At 37.8% G+C, this 22,618-nt stretch overlaps 1 protein-coding gene across 1 annotated transcript in view; it reads left to right on the top strand.

Annotated features, from left to right (window-relative positions):
- The window catches only part of SLC36A4 (solute carrier family 36 member 4), a 46,522-nt gene extending 24,248 nt beyond the window's left edge, over nucleotides 1–22,274 (top strand). The window contains 3 exon segments of the mRNA XM_042023684.1: nucleotides 12,980–13,149; nucleotides 18,413–18,582; nucleotides 18,974–22,274. Of these exon segments, the coding sequence (XP_041879618.1) occupies nucleotides 12,980–13,149; nucleotides 18,413–18,582; nucleotides 18,974–19,014 (381 nt within the window). The 3' untranslated portion in view covers nucleotides 19,015–22,274.
- The last annotated feature ends 344 nt before the right edge of the window (nucleotides 22,275–22,618 follow it).

Here is a 22,618-nt window from a genome sequence, read left to right as displayed (position 1 = left end):
AATTGTTTGTAAAGACATTAGCTTTCCTGTCTTTAGTTAACCATTTTTGTTCCACCTGATAAATTTTAAAAAGTAGCTAAAGAGATGTCTGGGAATGGTAGGTCATAAATTGTTGGGAAATTACTGTATATGCTTTATTTGTTACATATTTACATACTTAGACAAGTGTTACGCTTAAAGTGTATGCTTAAAATTTAATAACAACCAACCAACCCCTCCTTCGGTCCCCCCTCCTTCCCTCCATCCCCAATAAAAACCCCAAACAAACCCAAACTAAAACAACTCCAAACCAGCATGCTATTAGTCTGAAATGATTCTGTCACTCATATACCACAGAAGATTTTCAAGTCTGTTTTCTTTTCTGGATTTGACAACTCTGACTTAAACCGGATTATTTTACCTTGCTGCTGTCTTATCAGTGGCAGAAGAGCTGAATAGGAAAACCTTTTACCTTACGTTACAAAAGTGTGTTTTCAAACTGTTTTCCACTGTTTCTCACATACAAACTGATGGATGCAGAGGTTTAGCTATCATTTGTCTATCTGGACATCTTTCCTTTTCCATCCATCTGGAACTTTCATTATAGGAAATCAGTTGTTTGTCTGAGATTATTTGATGCCTGGAGGTCTTGGGGAAAAAAACCTCCCCAGGCTCAGAGAATCAAATTGGACTACACTAAGGTTGTTACTTTTAGGTTATGTAGTCTGCCTGGGACAGACTGGACTTACTGTGTGTGTCATGCACAGTAAATCTGAAGAGTGTCCCAGTCGTATCAGGTTTGCTCATGTACTGCATAGCACACAGGTATTTGTAGCCAGGGAATCCCAAGTGAGAATCCTGTAAGCCTCGGGAAAATGGTGAAGGCTTATCATTTAGTAGCAGTAGCTTATTGAATTATAGGTAGGGAATTGGTTTATAGTAATTATTTTCTGGCACGTTAGACGAATTAGCTCCTTAAATTTACATCAGTAGTAGCAGCATTGACTTCCAATGTAAGCCTTGTGAAGAACAGCCCAGAACATTTGCTTGTTTGACTCCCTGGAGAGTTCTTTAAGACCTCCAAATTTTTTTCTCTCTTTTATTCTATTCATACTTATTTTATTTTCCCTCTTTTATTCTATTCTATTTATTTTATTCTCTATTTATAGTGATGTAGGGTTCATTCTGTTTTTACCTTTAAAACATAAAAATACTGCTTTATATTGTTAGATATTAGTGTTATATAGGTATTGCATGTATTTCTGTATAGGCTGTCTCTGTTTTTTGCTTGGTCATAATTTACTTCCTCTTCAAAGCAAATGAAAAGTCTGGTTAAGTTTTCACTTCGTTACCAGTGTTTGCAAGCTAATTAAATGTTTGTGTTCACTATGGTTCAATACACTTTGTGTGTGTGTTTACATTACACAAGACCATTAACATGGCTACCTTTACAAATTGAAATTAAAGTGCAAATCTATAGCTTAATGTCTGTTCCTTATATGCAGAATGATATTAAGATGTCCCTGCCTCTCAGGGATATTTTGAGCATGCAGTCTGTTTGCTGTGTTTGCTTATGCTGTACTTGATTGCACTAAAGAGAAGATTTGAAGAAAAAATTATTTCATATATTTGAATAATCAGAACTAAACAAAGTTGTTGAAGCATGAAATAAAAAAAAGATTAGTGAAGCAAAGCAAGACAAGACATTTCCTCTTTATGTAATTAATATTAAGTATAATTCTTGGTGAATGATTAAATTGATAACTAGTTATTACAGCTCAAGAGGTTACCATAATAAGCCTGTTGTGTAGCTGGTGTGTGGTAACTTGTTACCTCCTGTCTTACTGTCGTTCCTATATCCATGTGGTCGAGTTGTTCTGATAAGGAAAAAAAAATCTCCATTTAATTAGATTGGCTCCTTAGTCTCCTCTGTCTGACTGCAGGCACTTAAAATGGATTTATGTAATCTCGGACTGGTTTTTAGAGACTTGATCTTGGATTCTGTTCTGGAATGTCTTGCAAATAACACATATTACTGCAAAGCTGTCTGAAGAAGCCTTAAGGTCAATTCTCAGAAAAGTTCGTTTTGACTGCTTAATTTTATGCAATAAGTTGGCCTGAAAGAGTTCTAAGGTCTCGTTTTTCCTTTTCCTTGAATCCGAATGTGTGTTATTCCAGTTCTGATCCTGAGAGCTGCCCAGTTACTGGGTGTTGTGAAAAGGGACAGTGAAATTCTGAGGTTTTGGGCAGGTACAGTCATCTTAAGCAGAACCTGACAAGAGAGGAAAACTGCCCTCAGTGTGGTTTTTTTGGTTTTATGGGGTTTTTTTTTTCCATCCCATTATTCCAAATTATATATTTATTTTTTTCTTTTGGTTTAGCACTTGCCATCACTTAAAATATGACTATAGTTCATTAGTAACTAATAAAAATTAGTGACACTAATAAAACAGAGGACCTGTTCACTAAAGGGAATGTGTTTCAGAGAGATGCAATGATTCAGCAGATTCCTGCTGGAATTTTCTTCTTGATCTTGAGAGACCATGTTTGTCTCATAGATGATGAATGTATGAACATGGGTTTTGGTTAAAATCTGTCATTAGCTTAGGACCACTTAGCTGTCATAGTCTAATAAGAAAATCAGTACTATGGAATTTGGAATATTGTTGCTTTGGCTATAGTCAATCCCAAGATAAATAGACTTTAAGAACCTCAATTTTACTGACTGGAGTCTGTAATAACTCAAAGGAGGAAAGGTGGACTATTTATAATTGAAATACAGAATCTCAAAGAAACCAAGATAGTACCTAGAAAGTAGCACTTGGGTAATATTAAGAGCTGTTTAAACATTTCATCAGCCAGTGTTATAAAACTATTTTGAGATATTTTTCATTAAAATAAAACAATTAATATGATGAATTAATTATATTAATGTGATGACTCCAGCTGTTCCTATCTGCCTGTGAGATCGGTTTAGACTCTTATTTGATGGTGGGTTTGAACAATTTTGTCATTTTGCTAAAGCCCACGCAAGTTGTTGATTTGTTGCTACAACTGCTGCAGCAGGAATAAGGTTGGTGCTATTGGAGAGCTGATTAATGTTAATTCATGCTATACTCTGAGTGATACTTGTAACAGGATTGAGAAGTGCTACATTCGGTTGCTTGTGCTATTCATTTAGTTGCTGCCTGTTAGAGTTGTCTGTAAAAAGAGGGGTTACTGCAGATTGGTCTAGGGTTGATGCTGCAAATGGTGATTGTCTTGGCAGCTGGGGGGAGATCATTACTGGGGAAACAGGAGAAGTTGGCAGCAGGGGCACCCCTTGATACCAAGTTAGCAAACAGCAGCTGAGAGCTCAGTACTGTCAGTCTGGGGGTTACCATTCATAGTGTCGAGAGTTGCTTTGGGATTTCAACACTTGTAAGTTTAGATTTTAAAATCATCAGGGTGACCTTGTGAAAATCATACTGCCTAGTGACATCAGTTCAATGTATGGAACAGCAGTGGCAACAGAAATGCAATACTCTTAAGTTGATGCAACAAACCATTTAAGATACTTGGTTTTGTATAAGCTTTCGAGTGAAGATTTTGATTCAGAAGGCAGAATGTTGCTTTGGAGGTGGAGAAAATGTATATTCAGCCCTCAGTGGGCCTTTTTGAATACAGGACTGTGCTGGGGCTGGGAGATTCTGCAGCTGCTGCTTTCCCTCGGTGGTTTGGTTCTCTCTGGTTGTGGGTTCCCTGTGCCAGATGATGCTTCCTGGCAAAGCATGGGGCTGATGTTCAGGCCATAGAACAGAAGAGAGTACCCATGCTACTTCTTGAATACAAGAGCTGCAGGTGGTGCAATGGAGTGAAGAATACGTAACCTTATTTTATAAGAGCCGTGCTTGAGTGCCTCTTCTATGCTCCAAAGGTGCATAGGCCTGGTTTTAAAATGAATATGATGGTTTTGTTTCTGAATTGAAAGTAACTTCAGACTGAGTTTGCCCAAAATGAAGTCAAGAGTCTTGAGCGCACTTTCTATAAGGGTGTAAACCAATGCCTTCAGCCTTGGCTCTGTCTGTAGCATTGCCACGTGCAGGCAATAGCTTTGCATAATGTTGTGCTTATGTAATAGCAGGTACACTTCATGAATATTTTGCGTCAAAAGTCTGGTTGGGTTTCTTGTTCTAGATACAAAAAACAAACCCAAATGTGGAAGTGGTATTTTATAATAAGCTTCAGGGGGAAGAAGGGTGCAATAGAATCATGACATTTAAACAAGAAATATAATTGCCCTTCTCCATTACATATAAATATGCTAAGTTAACTACAGTTTTTACAACTGAGTATGATTTTTTTTTCCCTCCTGTTGAGTGCTGCAGACAGATTAGCTTAGTGAAGAGAAAAACATTACTTTCCAGCATTAGTTTTAGGTTTGGAAAATAAGACTTCTTATATTTTGGCCTATTACTTGAAGATGTCTATTCAAACTGCTTTTGAACTTGGATATCACAGCTTTGCAGCTGAAGATATGGTGGTATTTGTATACCAGAAGACAGGCTCTGGAATCACATTAGGAGCAGCTAACCAATTCCAGAAGATTTAAAAAGAGAAAACTAAGTGGATTATAATTTTAAAATGTCATTATTTGGATTTTGAAAGTAATGCAGATGAGCTTGTTAGGCCTGTGGCTTTGAGATAAAAGCCTCTCATTGTCAAAAACCCTTTTGACAGATTAATATTGTCCTTTAAAAAAAGAAACCCAGTGGCATGCTTCCCTTGTCCTTAAGACCAGACTGGATTTGTCAGAAGCAGACATTTAACAGGTAACATGACATCATCTAAATCTACTTGGGGCATCAGCTCTTTGGACCAGGGATATAAATTCTGTTGGTATTCTTTTGAGATGATGCAAAGGCTTGTATCCTCAAAATATGAAAGGTGGGAGTTTTCTGAGGATGTCTCTGTATTTGGACAAGCGAGTGTAGGTGGCTGGATTTGATGACTGTGGAGATGACCTACTACTAAACGCGCATGGTAAATGTGGACTTTAGATGTCGTGTCAGCAAGAAGTGTGTTGTAGCAAAATCAGGATATAATTATGAGCAAGTGTGTAGAAACAGAGAATGATGTTAGATACAGCAGATAAAAAGACATTGTATCAGAAACTGTAAAAAATGTACATCTGCCCAATTCAGATGAAGGTTGATAAAGTACCAGACAACTTGATATCACCTCTTTATCATGTAAAATATTCCTTACCAGTAATTTCCACTTCCTGAGAATGGAGAAATTTGCTTTCACCCTGAAGAACCATTTGTTTGTACATACTGGACTTTTATTACTTCCTATTTTAAAGGCAATTCTTAATAACACAAACAGAAGGCTCCCGAGGATAACTTTTTTTCAGGCAGCGTTCCACACACATGCTCACAACATCCAAATGTTTCTTTTTCCTTACAAAACCTAAGATACACATGCGTTTACACAATCGCAGAACAAAGGTGTTTAAGTTTACTGCTTACTTGCCTGAACCTTTTCTTAATCATTATGTGGTTGGTGACTTTGGAGAATGGGCAAAGAGCAAGAGTGACAGAGTGCCAAGCTGTCGTGCTCTGCCTTGCCAGCTTGTGGTAGGTGGGTTTTGGGGTCTGAGACCTGGCTTCGGTGAGGCACAGAAGCCAATTTTCCTGTTAGATGTGACCCTGTCTTAGATGGAAGACTTGTCTGCCTTAATTATACATGAAGTAGGGGCAGAGTGATACACACGCTACTTAGGCTGATACTACATATAATTAAGAAGCATAGTTAATAATTTCAGGAAGGAATATTTATGTAGTTTCTTTTGCTTTTCTGGAGCCGGATTTTTTGTTCCCCTGGCCCATCATTCTGTAGGTCTTCTAAACTGCAGCTTTTGTGAACTTACTTGTTATGGTTGGATAAGATTTCCCTTCTGTTATGTTCTGAGTGAGTACTTACCTGCAGTGTATGGAATTATCTAAGTAATATATAAATGTAAGTCTTCATGATGTGACAAAGCTTTTGAATATAACTCTGAAGATGCAGAAATGTTAGTAACTTTTCCTGGAGAGAGCAGCTAGCTAGAATAAATGCTTACATCCTTGGTTTTAGACTTTCATGTCTCTCATTTAATCAGCAGCATCTTAACTTTACCATCAATAATAGGCTCTGTGCAGCCTTTTCATTGATGACAGTAGCATTGCAGTGTGTGCGTGTTTGTATCTATGTAACAATAAATAAAGTTTAAGTTCTAGTTTACCTCTTAAATATTTTGCCAACATATTTATTTTTAAGTTAAATCCATTGTAAATCATAGAATAATTTACGTTTATTGAATCAAGCACGATGGAGACAACAGTTGGGAAAAAAAAGTTATTTTATTTTATGGCTGAAAATAGTAGGTATTAACAGACCTATCATTTTGTCAAAGGAATTTTAAACTCAGTAATGTTCCTGAATGTTCACTGAAGGATAGTTTTCCTAAACCTAAATTTTTTGTTAATACATGTTCTCCAAGATTTGAGAGCCCTAATAATGTACTGCTGAACACTTCTGCAGGCATCAGTAATGGCTCCCTAATAAACATTGTGGTTGAAAAATCATACTGATTTGTCAGGGGCAGCAGAAAAAAGAATCCTAAAAGAAATGGGACAGGTGGAAAGGAAAAATGTTGGAATGGTGAAGGCATTTGGAACGAGAAGATTATAGCAGGAAGTGATATGGTGTGTGTTCTTCAACTTGGCTTTGTGTATTCTTTGACTTGGCTTGTGCTTGAGCTGTGTGAGTGCTTCACAGGAAAGGTGTTGAGTAGTGCAGCTGTCACGGTGGTGGGCTCCCAAGTCAAGCCAAAGGGTATGGAGCTGTTCTAGGAAAACTACAGTCGTTAGTATCTTCTCTTCTTTCTATTTGGATTGATTGGGGTTTTTTTCAGAATTGGATGGCTATTTTTTTCAGTGATGGCTGTGTAAAATGCAATACGTGACGTGCATAACACTTTCTGTGTTGGGGTCCTGTTGTTTTTAACTGTTGATCCAGGAGTGTACATGACTGTATTTTCAAGGCTCCCTATCCCAGGACAGAGAAATTCCTGTATTTAGAGTTATAAAATTTTGTAGGTCCTTAATCCCATTTATTTCCTGTCAAACTCATTAATCCTCAGTGGAAACCATTATAATTTATTTTTTCACTTCTGCAGTCATGAATTTGCTCAGCCCCATGTAGGACCTTGCATTATGTGTATACTTAGCTTCTAAAGGGACATGCAACAAAAGCAACATCTGTGTGGAAGAGCATTTTGGATAAAAGGCAAAAGACCTTTTGGGAAGACCTTTTACTTTAAACCATTTGCACTGAAACAGATTGAAGTTTGTAAATGTTTTGTCTCTTGCCTATGAAGATGCAGGTAGGGATAGGTGAGAGCTTAGTAATCATTGTAACTTATTTTAAGGGGACTTAAATTCAATGTGGGTTTGATCATTGGCTGGAATAAACATTTAAGTGTCATTGCAGCTTTGGGAAATTTAATTTTTTTCCTCCTGAGCCAGAAAGAGTCCAGAAATACACAATCATGTACTATATCTCTATGTGTTATTTCAGTAGATTGAAATATACCCTCTAGCAACACTTGCATTTCTAAGTAATTTTTTCTTTTATCACTTAGCTGGTGTAAATTTTGAGAGTAGCGTAACTTACACAGAACATGTTAGACCATAGCACTGTATAGTCTGTAGGCTGCAGTCCAAATGCGTGGGGGCTGGAGCTGTCTGATAAACTAGAAACATAATTTTCTATTAGCATACATCTTTTGCTGGGTAAAATTACATACTGTTGTAAAGGCCAGCAAAGCATATAACACTTCAGTGATTTTGACAGGACAAATATTTAAAAATATTGGTGACTGAACAGAACTGCTGCTTTATCATTTTCAGTTTACACTGAAGAGAAATTTTTTGGATTTTGTTCACAAATAAAGTCACATAGGACATGATAATACACAAACTTGCAGAACTTCTGTTAAGTTTCAGAGCAAGCTAAAGATTAAATAAATGTAATAATGAAGTGATAAATAAATTCTTGAACATAAGAAAAAAAAGAAAAAAGAACCTCTGGAGAAAATGCAAGGTTTGGATGGCAAGCTAAGTAAGATTTACACAATTCCTTCAAGCATTGTTAAATCAAGGCCATCAGAATAGGGCAGTAGATTGGGTGTGGGTTTTTTTGTGTATGTGAGTAATTCTTTTTCTGGTGAAACAAGTGGAAAGGGACTTTACTGGAATCCAAGGAGATTGGTTTTTGGAGTGATTGGAATTGCTCAGCAGATTTCAGAAGGTACTGTGTTCTGTAGTGAGAACTTGTCTTCTCGATTTATTTATTTCATATAAAACTTTGACTATAAAAATTGATGTACAGCCACCATTTCGCTTGCATTTTTCCTTGGGTAATAGTAGCTGCCCTTTTTTTTTGCAGTCATGAGGGATCTGTTAAGGAAAATTGGGTTGTTTATTGTACGTGTTCCTAATAGTGATGTGTTCTGTAGCTTACTGAAGAGAGTGAGCTTTAAAAATGTGTCTAAAAGTGATGGAATAGAAGCCTGTTGCTCAAAATATTGCATGAGACTTTTTCTGTGCAGTGAGAGACAAGATGGACAAGGATGGGCAAGCAAACATAACAATGTAATAATGAGGTATGCTGTTATTATTATTTTACTTGATATAACTATACTTTTTCTGCAGACGGTTCCCCCGTAGGCTGTGTGGTTGTAAATCCACCTTGCAGTGAACAGATGAATTCATTGCTACCTTCTGCAGACAAGAAGGAATGGGCCAGGCCTGGGCTGCATTGGTTTGCTGAGAATTTAATATTTTGTCTTTGGAGGTTAGGTAGTAGAATTTAGGTTTACATACCTTGAATACCTTTGATACCAGCTTCCTCAGCTTTTTTGCTTTGACTGAACAGAGCTTTATTTTGCTGCTGTAGGGCATGATTACAGATGGATTTTTTTCCCTGAGTAAATTGATAAATATATTGGTTTTAATTTTCCAAAATTCTTGACTTGTCTCTAGCTTAAGCCAGTCAAAACTTTTATATAGCTGTCTACCTGAAATACTTATTTTAAAAGTGCAGGGCATAAAAGATGGCCGTTTTAGTGGTATTTCCTGAGACATGAAAAAATGACTATATGTATTTAAACATTAGGCATGTCTGCTCTTAAACTATCCATTACAAGATTAGCTTTCAGTGGTTATGAAAATTAAATAATAGTTTATTTGGTTACCTGCAGGTTGAATTCTCTTGTGGGTTTTTTTTGGTGCAGTTATATGAAAAGTACAGTAGAGATTTCTGATTAAAATCAGGCAGTCCCCTGCAGCTTATTTGCTGTGAGTGAAGCAGGATATTCAAGGCAAGGGATGAGGAGGCAGTGATATTATTGGGGATGTTTATACCTACTTCAAGCAGCTTGAAATGAAGGGGAAAGCACTTTGCATAATGGATGATCTCAGATTAGCCAGGTTATTTCAAACATTCAATTATGATTCTTTGCCAGTAAATTATGGGTACTTTTGAATTTATTTGGTGGATGAAAGCAAGAGGTACTGTGCTTGTTTTGCAATTTTAAGAAACCAAAGTTTGATTGTAACTAAAAGAACTTAATATTAAGTTTCAAGGAAGATAATAGTAGTGACATGTGCAAGTGTCTCAAAAATTATAGGAAAAAATCCGTGAAGCAGGTGACAGAGAAACATGATAGAGAGTTTATTCAATGAGGAGGAAAAAAAAGGATGGAAATTGAGAAATTATGAGAAGCATAAGCTTAGTCTAAAATATGTGATTTCACAGGGCTACAACAGTGTGAAGTGAGGGAGAAAGAGCTTGAAGGAAGCACAGCATGGAAATCAGAAGCACAGAAGAGAGTCATTAAAAAAAAAGGTTAAAAAATATGTATTTGAAACTGAATCTTTACTCATCTCACCTCCTGGTTCCAGAAAGGAAGCACTAAAACCAAAACTAAGAAGCATTTGTGAAAAGAACCTTGTCTCTTGCATTCAGATGAAGTGTTTTGGTTTTCTGAAGTCATTGCAAGAGGAACTGTGCAGGGACTGGAAAGAAATTCTGCAGTGAAAATCTACCCATTAGCTGCCCGCCAGTGACTCAGTCTCAGAACAAGCTCTGGCTCTCATTGTATCTCCTAGCAGCCTCTGTCTCCTTGTGAGCACTCCACTGATCTTTTGGATCCCGATGGACTTCAACATCTTGGGGAGCTGGGTGTTTGTGTAACATACATGTAATTGGTTGTTACTCCACTTCATGTTAATCCCATGAGTTATAGAACTTTCCAGCTTGTCTGGAGTAGGTGATACTGGATACTGTACAAAACCTGGCTCAAGTTCTTCACATAATTCCTTTGGGGGTCAGTTTTACTGAGGGAAGCATCTCCTGCAGTGATGACTGTCTCGAGATTGCTGCTGCTGCTGCTCAGGGAAGGTACCGAGCTGTGGGAAGGCTTGTGCTGAACTGGGAAGGGACACTCTCTCCTGGACTGAGTGATGCAGGAAAGGCTGCATTCATTCTCATCCATTCAGGCTGGAGGCACATGTAGTCCTGATACTAGCTCAAGGATAAGCAGGGAGGAATTACCATTTTTAAATGTAATTTCAAGATCTACATGTTAATGTGTCTCTTGCCAACAGTATTATTATCCTCAATTTCTTTTAGTGTATCATTTCCTTAAACTCAGAATAAATGAAAGTTGTAGTGTTAAAGAGAGGTTGGTGATGTGAGAACATGAGTTTAAATGGGTGTATTTTGTTCTGATCTACTCGTAAGTGTACAGGAGATGATATCATTGCATTTAATGAGTTAACTTGATGTAGTGGATAGTTAAAAAGCAGAATGTGTATGCTTAACAGCATTGTCCTATAATGGTTTTTAATTGCTTTTAAATTTTTTTAAAATTTTTGTTTTCTTGGAGAAACGCAGGTCTTCTGGGTTTAAATGCTAAAATGATTGGGTTTAAATGCTAAAGATAAAAAAATTCAGTATAGTTAGAAATTTAAAAAGAAAATTTCAATGCTTCCTTTGGACTCAAGCGCAACGAACATGTATGTACCACTGGTGCTTTACTTTCATTTACGGGCTAAGTTTCAGATAGACAGTTCTATGATAGTCTTGTCTGCCTGTGAGAAGAACTTTGTTCAAGTGTAAAAAGATTAAAAAGGCAGATATCCTGGTCAGAGACTGTTATAGACCACATGTCTCTTTTTGTATTTTTCCTGCTGCTCAACAGTCATTTAAAAATTGATTTAACTTTTGAAACTCTTCTTTAAATTTTGCATTCCCCACCAGATCAAGTTACAGTCCAAGCTCAGGTTCTTTTTTGGAGAAACAACATCAGCAGTGGAGGCTCTGAAATATATAAAGAAGTTAAGATGTATAATGTATTTTAATTGAACAGGAATGAAAATTGCCTCTAAATGTGCACATTTTTAGGGACCTCTTGGTTCCCAAGTGTAAAATTACTTCTTTGGGATTTCAAGTATGGGAGAAATAGGGCCATGTGGGATGGATTGGCAGTGGTGAAATGCAACTGTAAGTCAGGAAGTAAATGTCAGTGGGTGACTAAGAGGAAAGGAGTAATTACCCTGTAGAAAATAATATGCCAGCAATTCAGATATATCAATTTGTTAGTTAATTAGTGGATGAAATCTGTTTTTTTCATAACTCACATTGCTTAAATAGTAAATATTCAGTCAATTAAAAAGCAATTTTGTATGACGAACAGTAGCTTTTCCAGGGCAACCCTATTGCACTGAGACTGTTTGTCTATATTAGATATGACCTACGTGCTAAGCAGGGATAACAAGCTTTTTTAATTAACAGTGCCATACTGTTCATCAAATATAACCTGTATGTCTACTGAAAGATAAGCTGAACTGTGAGCTTTATTCCACTGTCTGTATTGCCTAGATTTTCATTACTTTACTTCATTAGAGAAGCTTAGATGTTTCACTTAGATGTAGACATACAATATTAGGCGACTTAATCTTGGACTGTATCCCATATTGAGTATTTGAGATGACTGTACAGTTCTTCTGAAAGAGGTGGGGAAAGTATGCATGTTTAGAAGTATGGATGTGCCTTCAGCTGGTGTTTTAGTGATGTAAGAGGATCTGTTTTGCTGGTGAAATTGAAGGTGGGAAGAGCAGTATGTGTGCTTGTCATTTGGTTTTACTGCCTTACCTGGAAATTTTATCTGGGTGTCTAAAAACTTAATTTGGAACTTACTGAGTGTATTTTTCTGAATGCCGTAGAGTACAAGTAAAAGGCAATCTCCAGCAGACTTCATGCAGTAATGGTTGCAACGCCTGTGTCTTCACTTTGAAGTGGTGGCAAACCCAGTGAGGTGGCTTGACTGTATTTGAAGCTCAAAGCAATATGTTCAGGAAAAGCAGTGCTTAGTGTGCCTGGCCCTATTTCTGTCAGAGAGGTGAAAAAGAGCATGGGACTGCATTCCAGTAGTCATGGACTCCAAATTCCCTGCTGGGAGAGCAGAGGCTGAATGCTGAGGCTGAGCTTGTGTGCCAATAGGTTTGTCTGGGATGGAGGCTGACAGTGCAGGCATACCTGATAGAAATAGGAGAAATATCCTTGGATTCTGAAAAATTTTGTTAGAAAGGAAAATTAATGTTACTCATATTGCTTATGTATTTTCATCAGAACACCGTAAGTTTCTCTTGACAGTTTTTCTAAGCTATAAATACTGCTTTATGTTTCCACGCTGATGCTGTTTTCCAACCAAGAAAGGTGCTTTTCAAAATGGAATACTTCTATTGGGTGCATAAAACAGTGTGACCATCCAGGCTATAAAAAATAATGGTAGAACAATCCTGTTTATTTATAAAATCACCTAAATTTTGGAAGCTGGCACTGAAAGAGGGGAGACAAGTAGTTTTACTCCGAGGACATAAAATGTGATTGATTCTCCCTCTACTTCCAGGTACTGCCATTGGAAAACAGAATGAAGGACAGCACGCGTTTCCCCCAGGCATTGAACATTGGCATGGGAATAGTCATGACATTGTACATCTCACTGGCCACCCTGGGGTATCTGCGCTTTGGAGATGAGGTCAAAGGCAGCATAACTTTAAACCTGCCACAGGATAAGTGGTGAGTGCCTCTGTGATTGAAAAGCCCTAACCAAGGGGGCAGAAATGTTGCAAAGGTTGTTCCATGCCTCAGTGCCATCAGGGTGCTCAGACTTTTAATGTATCCCCAGCAGAGCTGTGGTCCTAGCCAGCAATTTCTTGCCTATTAAAAGGACTTGCATATGGAGACCGATCACTGATACTGTAAGTCATTCCATCTCTAGCTGGAGCTAGTTCCAGCGCTGTTGAGGGAGGGAATATGCCGTTTGCAACAAGCTATCACACAGCTCTGAAACCAGCTACTTTTACCTTGGATATCCTGGCAATGTAGTGCCCTTTTTTAGTGTAATCACTGAGTTTTAACAGGTTAACAAATGGAGTAGAAGACATCAAAGCTGAATAGGTTTGTAGTGCAAGGCCATGGATAATGTATGATAATGACTTCCTAGCCGAAGAATGAAGCTTATGTTTGCCTGTGTCTCAAGGATACTACAATTTTTATTTAGTTTTTGTTTTTTAATGCTATGAGGGCTGCACATGTCACATGCTGAAGATGAACTTGAAGACTGTTTCAACTGCTGTGTTGTTAGTTTTGTATCAGTCTGTGGATGGATATACTCTAACTATTCTCTAATATATTTTTTTTTAGTATGTTTGTCTGATGGGCCTAAAATTAGGTATATCAGCAGTGCACAAGTGCTAAAACTGAAAAGTATTTTAATGTTTTCATTCTGATCAAATAATGTCTTACAAGTTATACACTTGCGTCTTCTTGTGCAATGTCTGCTGTAGTAGCTTATTAACGTAGTGAAATCTTACGGGAAAAAAACCCCCTGCTTTGATGAACTGAATGCCGACTGTTTTATTCTTTGAAAAAGAGAACACATGTGAAGAATGTTCTTAATTTTTAAGTGTTACTTTTTCATTCTCTTTTCTTCCTTTTCATTCCTTGGAGTCAATGTGAACAATGTGTTTTTAATATTCTTAAGAAGTTTTGTTTAATTGCCAGACTGATTCCAATGTTTAATACATGAAAGTATAAAAAATGTGTCCTGAAGGATGAACGTTTTTCTCATTGCTAGAATTTTCATCTATTTCTTGTTGCTTGTTTGCTTTTTGTTTTATACTGCTGTTGGAAAAACTGAGATTTGGGCTTTAATGTTTTTTCATTTTATAGGATTTTTTTGTTCTTTCTTTCTTCCTATTTTTCCCAGGGTTCTTATTTTTGGGGGATATTACTCATCATATAAATTTATATCCTTTCTTTGTACATACATACACAAGAAGTTTAGCAAGACCAAGTGCAAGGTAGGGCAATTCCAAGCACACATACAGGCTGGGCAGAGAGTGGATTGAGAGCAGCTCTGAGGAGAAAGTCTTGGAGGTATGGATGGATGAAAACCTCAGTGTGACCTGGCAATGTGCACTCACAGCCCAGGAAGCCAAACATGTCCTGGGCTGCATCCAAAGCAGCGTGGGCAGTAGGGTGAGGGAGAGGATTCTGCCCCTCTGCTCTGCTCTGGAGAGACCCACCTGGAGTGCTGTGTCCAGCTCTGGGGTCTGCAGCATGGGGAAGGATGTGGACCTGTTGGAGCAAATCCAGAGGAGAACCTAAGATGATCAGAGGGCTGGAGCACCTCTCCTATGACAGGCTGAGGAAGCTGGGGGCTTTTCAGCCTGAAGAAGTGAAGGCATTGGGAAGGCCTTACAGCACCTTCCAGTACCTGAAAGGGGCTTACAAGAAAGATGGAGAGGGACTTCTCATAAGGGCATGTGGTGATAGGACAAGAGGGAATGCCCTTACATTAAAGGAGGGAAGGTTTAGATGAGAAATTAGGAAAAACTTTTGTACTGTGAGGGCAGTGAGGCACTGGAACAGGTTGTCCGGAGAGGTTGTGGACTCCCCATCCCTGGAAGCATTAAAGACCAGGCTGGGGTCTGAGTAACCTGATCTAGTGAAAGGTACTACTCATGGCAGGATGGTTGGAACTGAATGATCTTTGAGGTTTCTTTCAACCCAAACCATTCTGTAATTGTATGACATTAAAAAAAACCCCAGAAATCTGCAAATGTTTGTTGTATCTATTTTATGTGATGCAGCTGAAGGGAAAAATACTTCCATTTCTAATATTATATGGCAGTGCTTGTTGTTTATAAGATTAGTGAAAAGCTTGGTAGCTGTGGGTTTATTTGTGCTTTAAGAGAAGTGCTCTTAAAAAACAACGAGTGAGAGGAATGTGGAATAAGCTAAGGTTTCTACTCACTGTTGCTTTTTATTGTGCTCATGCAAGCAACAGAATGAACTTTATCCTGCATCCCTGCTGTCTAACAGAGCTGCTCACATACGAGTTTTCAAATAGCTCTTGGCTACAGTGCAGATGTGATGATGATGATATTTGTCCTGATGGCTTTGCAGGCCTAATGCAAGGAAACAGATAATAAAAGAGATGGAAACTGCTGCTCTATAGGGTTGGGAATTGGCATTACAAGTGTAATAACCTCAAAGCTACTCAGGGCACATATCTACAGTTAACAAAGTCATCTGTTTTTGTCTTACCCTGGATAGTCCCCCAGAGCACCAAACAAAATTAGGAGAAGCAGCTCAGTGATGCGCTCAGGGATTGTGATGTATGATGCTGCTGCTGTGCAGGACTGTGGGCCTACCTGGTACAGTACTGAGGGACAAACGGTTGCAATTAACTGGGCTAGCAAAACAAATTTCCAGTGAACTGTAGGACAGTATTCTGCTATTTGGTCCTCCCATAAAAAGCCAGTAAGTTGCCAGTTTGAACTAGAGAAATGCAAGGAGCAGAGGAATTTTTTTGTAAGAAGACAGTCATGTGAAAGAGCCTGGAATGTATCTAAGTAGTGAGACTTGGCTTATGTGTTTAATTCCAGCTGGACAACCCCTGTATTAAAAATAAGCCTTTCCTGATAAAGAAAATTAAATTAAAATTCTGCTGCTTTCTGAGTTTATTTGATGTCCTCACAGATGCGTTGACTGGAAGGCATACGCAGGCCCTAGACTGGTTAAGTTCTTAAGTTGAATTTAAATAGAGGACTGCTCATATTTTTAAAAAGTTCCTGCTAGATTGCTGCTTTTGGATAAATGACTTGGTGCTGTTCTATTTTAGATGGTGTTTGGAAGTACAAATTGTCACTCAGCTTAATTATTACTTAGACTATGTTGAAAATGGACTTAAAGAGTAGTTTTCAGTATTTGCAGATACAAATTATAGAAAATTCTGCTTTAGTACTTGGTAGTGTCCTTGGTTGGGTCTCATAGAATCATAAAATGGTTTGGGTTGGAGAGGATCTTTAAAGATCATCTCTTCCCATACCCACGCCGTGAGCAGAGAAATCTTTCACAAGACCAGGTTGCTCCAAGCTCCATCCAACCAGACCATGAACACTTCCAGGGACGGGGCATCTACAGCTTCCCTACCCTCCTTGTAAAAATTTCTTCTTTTTTCTGGGTTGCGTTCTTACCTTGTTGAGGCTGAATATGAAGGTTCTTTCCACCATCTGTTCTTTGTTAAGATACAAGTGACGGTCTTTGTGCAGGAGTTCCCTTACTGTGAATCCCAAAGGTTAATGACCATACAAACATTATAGTGTATTGAAGTTCCACAAGACTTCACATGGGACTAGTTTAAGTGAAAACTTAGCATAATTATTGCCCTGTTTGGTCTAGCACTGTTGTTCTGCAAGTTTTGTTACACTACTCGCCAATGTTTCTACCCTTAAAAAAGGTATCATGAAATCTAAAATGTAGAATTGAAAAGAGGTTTAGCACATATGAATGATTTAGATTTTTATTAAAAGGTAGCGTAAGGAGCCATCTTTTTCTGATTGGAATATAATACTAAATTACTAGTAAAATCACAGCAGTAATATAAAAAGTATTTTTTAATTTGGAAAGTTTTTAATCCTCACAGAGCTGTAGAAAAATAGTGTAATGGAGATGCTTACTTTGAACTACTGTGTGTTTAAGCTTTGAATCCTATTTTTGAATATATTTTAGACATTACTTTTGTAAAGGCTCAGGGTAGTCTGAAGCCTGAGGATTAGAGGTGAATTGTGGGTAGCTGGTCAGCTAAAATTTAACCAGTTACAATCTATCTAAGCTTCTGGAATAAGGACAGTCATGCAGAGCTCTTGTTCCCTATAAATTTCTAAAAGCTCCTCAGCAGTCAAAAAGATGCGTGTCACAAAAGCAGCAGCTTCTAAACTAGCTACACCATGATGTCAACATGTAAATTAATGCAATAGTTTTTCTGTCCATTTGAATGTGCCTTTGGAGCTTCCTTGAGTTGTGTACTGTAATGGTCAAACCTTTGATACAGATGATTTAGGACCTGTTAGTCAAAATGTATTTTTAGTTGAAGCGTCTTTTTCTTTTCTTCCTCATATCATAGAATCATAGAAATTATGGTGGAAAAGAGCTGAGCTGTACAGATACAATGTTTGCCATGCTGTGCCATTTGGCCACAGGATGGAGGGCCAAAAGCAGTCCTGGCTGGATTTTATTTACTAGTGCAGATACAGACTGTGATACTCAAAGAAAGGATGCTTTGAGTGACCCCTGCCAGACTTTGAGGGATACAGAGATTGAGTTCCAATCTGTTCTTTCCCTACTCTTGCTGTTGTTTTTTATTTTCTTACTTATGCATGTTGCCTTTGCTTCAGTTGAGCATCTTTTTGAGGACTGAAGCAAAAACCAAGGTTTTCAGAGCTTGGTCTGCTTGGCATCATCTTCTGTTAAAACAGGTTGTTTATGAGAAATATTCCCTTTCCCATTTGTGAACACGCAACACCCCATGGCAAATGAACCAAGCCCTCACCCAAAGTTTTGATAATGTCCGTAGAAAGAAAATCATACAAAGAGACTCATAATTTCTGTCAGTTGGCTGCAAGCAGACCTATGATGAATGCTTGTAATTTATGCAGCATGAATTAAAAATATATCTAAATACAAAACCGTTGGAGTCATGGATAATTCTCTGCCACTTGTTTACTCAGCCACAAGTAATCGTGGTAAGGGTGTCTGTACTTCATGTTTATTGAAGGATTTACTCTAGTTGGCTTATCATCTGCAATTTCTTAGGCGGAATTTTCTTGAAATATTATATTCATGTATTCATTTCATAAAATCTTATATTCATGGGGAAAATACATTTTCATAGATATGTATATATGCATCTCCTATGTGCCATTATCAAGCAAATTTTTTTATGAAGAGTTTGCAACTTACATACTCACATGTCTGTAAATGTTTTCAACAGGTTGTATCAATCCGTAAAAATTCTGTACTCCTTTGGGATTTTTGTGACCTATTCGATTCAGTTCTACGTCCCTGCAGAGATTCTCATTCCGGTTGTCACCTCCAGAGTGAGGCAGAAGTGGAAGTTCCTCAGTGAGCTTGTGGCAAGAGCACTATTAGTCTTCTCAACCTGTAAGTATGTGCAGAACATCCGTAAAAAACTTGCTGTTACATTTTGTTGGGACCCGCCCCCTTAAATATATGTTTTGTTGTTTGTTTTTCCTGAGGCTAGCAAACCTGAAATTTTGTTTCAATAATTCACTACATTTTGACTTTTATGAACAAGTGAAGCTAATGTTGTATTTGTATTTTAACCACATTTGTTTTAGTAGGTGTGACCACTTATTTGACAACCATATCTTTTGCCAGTAATACCCTAAAGCTGCCAACTGGAAAATAAACCTTTTTCAAATAAAAATTTTTAAGTGAGACACACATTGATGAGATTTGTCAGCATTTACCTACGTGATCTTTAGTACACGCTTATCATGGAGAAATCCTTTCTCTGTTTTGTTGATCTCAGGTTTAAGCCTGAAGGTGTGCTGGTCTGTATCCATAAAGTAGTACTGACAAACATGGATGCCTGGTCATGGAGTTCATGAAGTGCCACTTATTTTAGGTGATAATGCTCCAAAGCAATTTTGCATCTCTACCCTCCCTGCTTGTTACTTACATTGTTTTTCTTGCTTGTCCCCTAATTTTCCCATCCCTCCTACTTTCTGCTTTCTCACAACTAGTTGAGATCTTGGTGCTAGCAGGAGTCACCAGAGCTGACACTGAATGGTGAGTGTGGTCTCACCTAGGAATCAATACTTCTGAAGGTAATGAACTGTGAGGGAAGTGTAGCTTTGCCTTCACAGCTCCCAGCCAAAGTTTTCAATAATGTAGGAACCTTTTCTCAAAGATGTTATAAAAAATTTGTTTCTAGTACAAAGCTGGCTTCTTGACTTGACCATTTGTATTGAAATGAGCTGTTAATTCCTTAAAAACAATCCAAACTGCTAAATAAGCAAAAAAATGCTAAACCCTGTTTTTTAGGAGAAAGTATTGATGAAAGAGAAGAGATTTGGTTTATTGTCTCCATTCTCTTGTTGAATGCAATAACTAATGTGCTGGATGACACCTAAGGATTGTTATCAAAGAAAACTTTAACATCCAGTGAGACCTTCTTAAGGTCAAGCCTGTTGAGAAAAACAGTTTAATGTCAGTGCAATTTAATTACTACAGTAAGCAAAGGGAAATACCATCAATCTAATAACTTGCTGCTCTGAAAATATATCTGCTTTGTGAAATTAAAGAAAAAACCAACAAAACCAAAAGTTTTCTTGAATGTCGAAGTGCATGTCTTCTGAAGCATCATATAGCCTGTGTTCTGCTTCAAGTGATCAAGGCGTTAAGATTTTAAGATTGAGGATAGATGAGTAAATCCTATAATACCTGAGAGACATCTAGATGAAAGTGCTTCAAGGTTCAAAATGCTTTTTAGTGCCTCTCCAGGACACAAAAAGGTCACCAGTAGGATCTCCAGTCCTAACCACACCTTGCTGTCATGAGGCCCTCAACTTCGGCTCACTCTCTGTTGCCCTTTATGTGCCCCTTATCACCTGCCCTGGTAATGATATCCCAATAGATTTGAAAAGCTAAAAATCTTGTAGATCCAAGGTGTTGCTTACAGCCAAAGGCTTTAAGGCCTTATAGGTGAAAGATATTTTCATGTATGTGCCTGAAGAGAATGAATAGGCTTAAAGGCATATTTCCCTGTTTGACTTGGGAAAATTATAAATGACTTAATGATATTCAGCCATGGGTTTTTTCTTAATTTTATCATTAACCTTTGTAATTTCTGTGTAGTCTGAAAAGGGAAAACTGGGAAACAATCTTGGAGAAAAGGAAGTAGAAAAAGAAAGGAAATTAGCTATATATATCTAAAGATACATATATACAAAAGATACATATAAAGATGTAACACTAGAATGCTGTATCTTTATGACTTTGAAAAAAAATGTGTATAGTAAAATTGTATCTAGTTTATGCCATTGAAACTTACCTGTGATACGAATCTCTAAAATGGAGCTGCTGAAGTGTTACAGGTGTTACTGGGATATTTGACAATATTAAATTGTTTGCTGCAAGGCACAAAAAAGTAACATTAAGAGTTTGCTCTTAAATGTTTGATATTTGCCAGGCTGTTGTGTGATATGTTGTATTATCCTAATGGCATTCAGGTTTTTTCCAAGTGGTTTCTACAAATTGTATGCATGCAGTAACTGTAATACTTTTTCACCAATTTCAACAATTGTGTAAGCTCCCATGCCTACATTAATCTTCTGTTTATCATTTTTCATTGAAACACTGGTTTTAAACAGAATTAATTTAAATATCTTCACTTTTCAGTTAGCTGCACTGTCTAACTGCAGAACATGGGTCCTAAAATGATTCAGAAAGCGTTTCTTCAATAGAAAGTAAAAATCCAAAATCTTTTAAATTGAATTTTAGAAATTAAATGTTTTTAATATCAGTGATGGAATATGTTGTAATGTCTGGACCATTCAGAGGTCGTACACTGATTAAAGGCAATCTGCTTGCTTGAAAATAATTCTCTGAGAAGAGAAGCTTCAGCTGTGTTGCTAGTAACACATTAGCTTTCTAAGAGAAAACACGAAAAATCACTTATTACTAATTCTTGGGGCTTTTCGATTACTCAAAAACTACATCATTGTTTTGGTGTTGGAGTATATGAGAATTTTTTCTTTGAAAAAGCAGACCTGGGGATCTGATAAAGTTTGTTTTAAGTAAGGACTTGACAAATGACCGGAGATACAACACACTCCCAAAAGCCCGTCTGTGTTGCTTAGGGCTTTTCATTGTTTACTTGCTCACTTTCGGACACTTAGGATTGCAGTCTCTTTTGCATTTTTGTATTTCCATGTTCTGCTTCTTCTGGTTTTTTTCTATTTCATTTGCAAGAGACAAACATCTCTTCATCTTTGCTTGGATTTCACTGTATTTGGAGTAGCAAGTTGGAAGATCCCACCATACTTCATAAATCCTGACATAAAGCTGTTGTTTTAAAAACTCAGATGAGCACCTTGTGCACTAAGTGGACAAGGGGTGAGCTGAGCTAAGCTAAGCTTGTGTTAAAAGTCCAGCCTAGAGCTGGAGACTGGTTTTGGTGGATACTGAAAGCAGGTGGGAGCTGGATGTCTAGCTAGCTAGGCAGAAATAGGATTGAAAGTTGGACTAAGCATCACTGTGGTGGGCAAAATGAGAAACTAGGAACACACACAAATAGAAGGAATAGGACAAGAGCCCCCACTGGATTTGGGAAGCAATAGAACAGATTGCAGGTGCAGTTTGGTGTGGATACTGCCTTAGTATTTGTGGTATTTGAATGCCAGATAACCTCAGTGCTTTGAAATATTTGGCAGGGTGGAATTTTTATAATGTTGGAAGTATTTACCCCAATTTTACATATTTAAAACACTTCTCGCAAATATAGTTTGGATCCGTGTTTGCTGCATGTGCTTGGGTGAAGGTTGGGCGTCATGCCCATGGTTCAGCCCTTAGCCAAGCCTGTTACATGGTAAGATTGTATCTCCAGCACATTGAGATTAATGGTTAAAGTATGAAGCTTTTTCAGTTTGCTCCTGAAGGAACTGGACCATCCTGGATGAATTTTTAAAGAATTATTTAATATAATTATGTGGAAAGCTGTAAATTTTCTTCCAGAGGTGAGTTTGTCTGGGGCAACAAGAAAAAAAACCCCATTTTACTCAAATCAATTGTGTCATGCCCACTGCTTGAAATAAACCGCTGTTTCATCATGAGTGTTCTTTACTCTCTCTTTCTTGTTCCCTTCTTCCCCCCTTTTCGCTGCACTCGTCCGTTGCGCTCTCTTTCTCGTTCCCTTCTTCCACCAATTTCCCTGCACTCGTTTGTTGCGCTCTCTTTCTCGTCCCCTTCTTCCCTCGTTTTCCCCTGCATTCGTTCGTTGCTCTTTTTTTCTCGTTCTCTCCTTCCCCTTCTTCACTCGTTCGTTGCTCTTTTTTTCTTGTTCCCTTCTTCCCGCTTTTCCCTTCACTCGTTCATTGCTCTTTTTTCTCGTTCCCTTCTTCCCCCTTCTTCACTCGTTCGTTGTTCTTTTTTTCTCGTTCCCTTCTTCCCCTTC

The sequence above is a fragment of the Corvus kubaryi genome, unplaced genomic scaffold (genome assembly GCF_017639235.1).
Source record: "Corvus kubaryi isolate FWS band 111438036 unplaced genomic scaffold, C.kubaryi_AGA036_p1.0 37256, whole genome shotgun sequence".
Lineage (NCBI taxonomy): Eukaryota > Metazoa > Chordata > Aves > Passeriformes > Corvidae > Corvus > Corvus kubaryi.
This window is presented reverse-complemented; position numbering and strand designations above follow the sequence as displayed.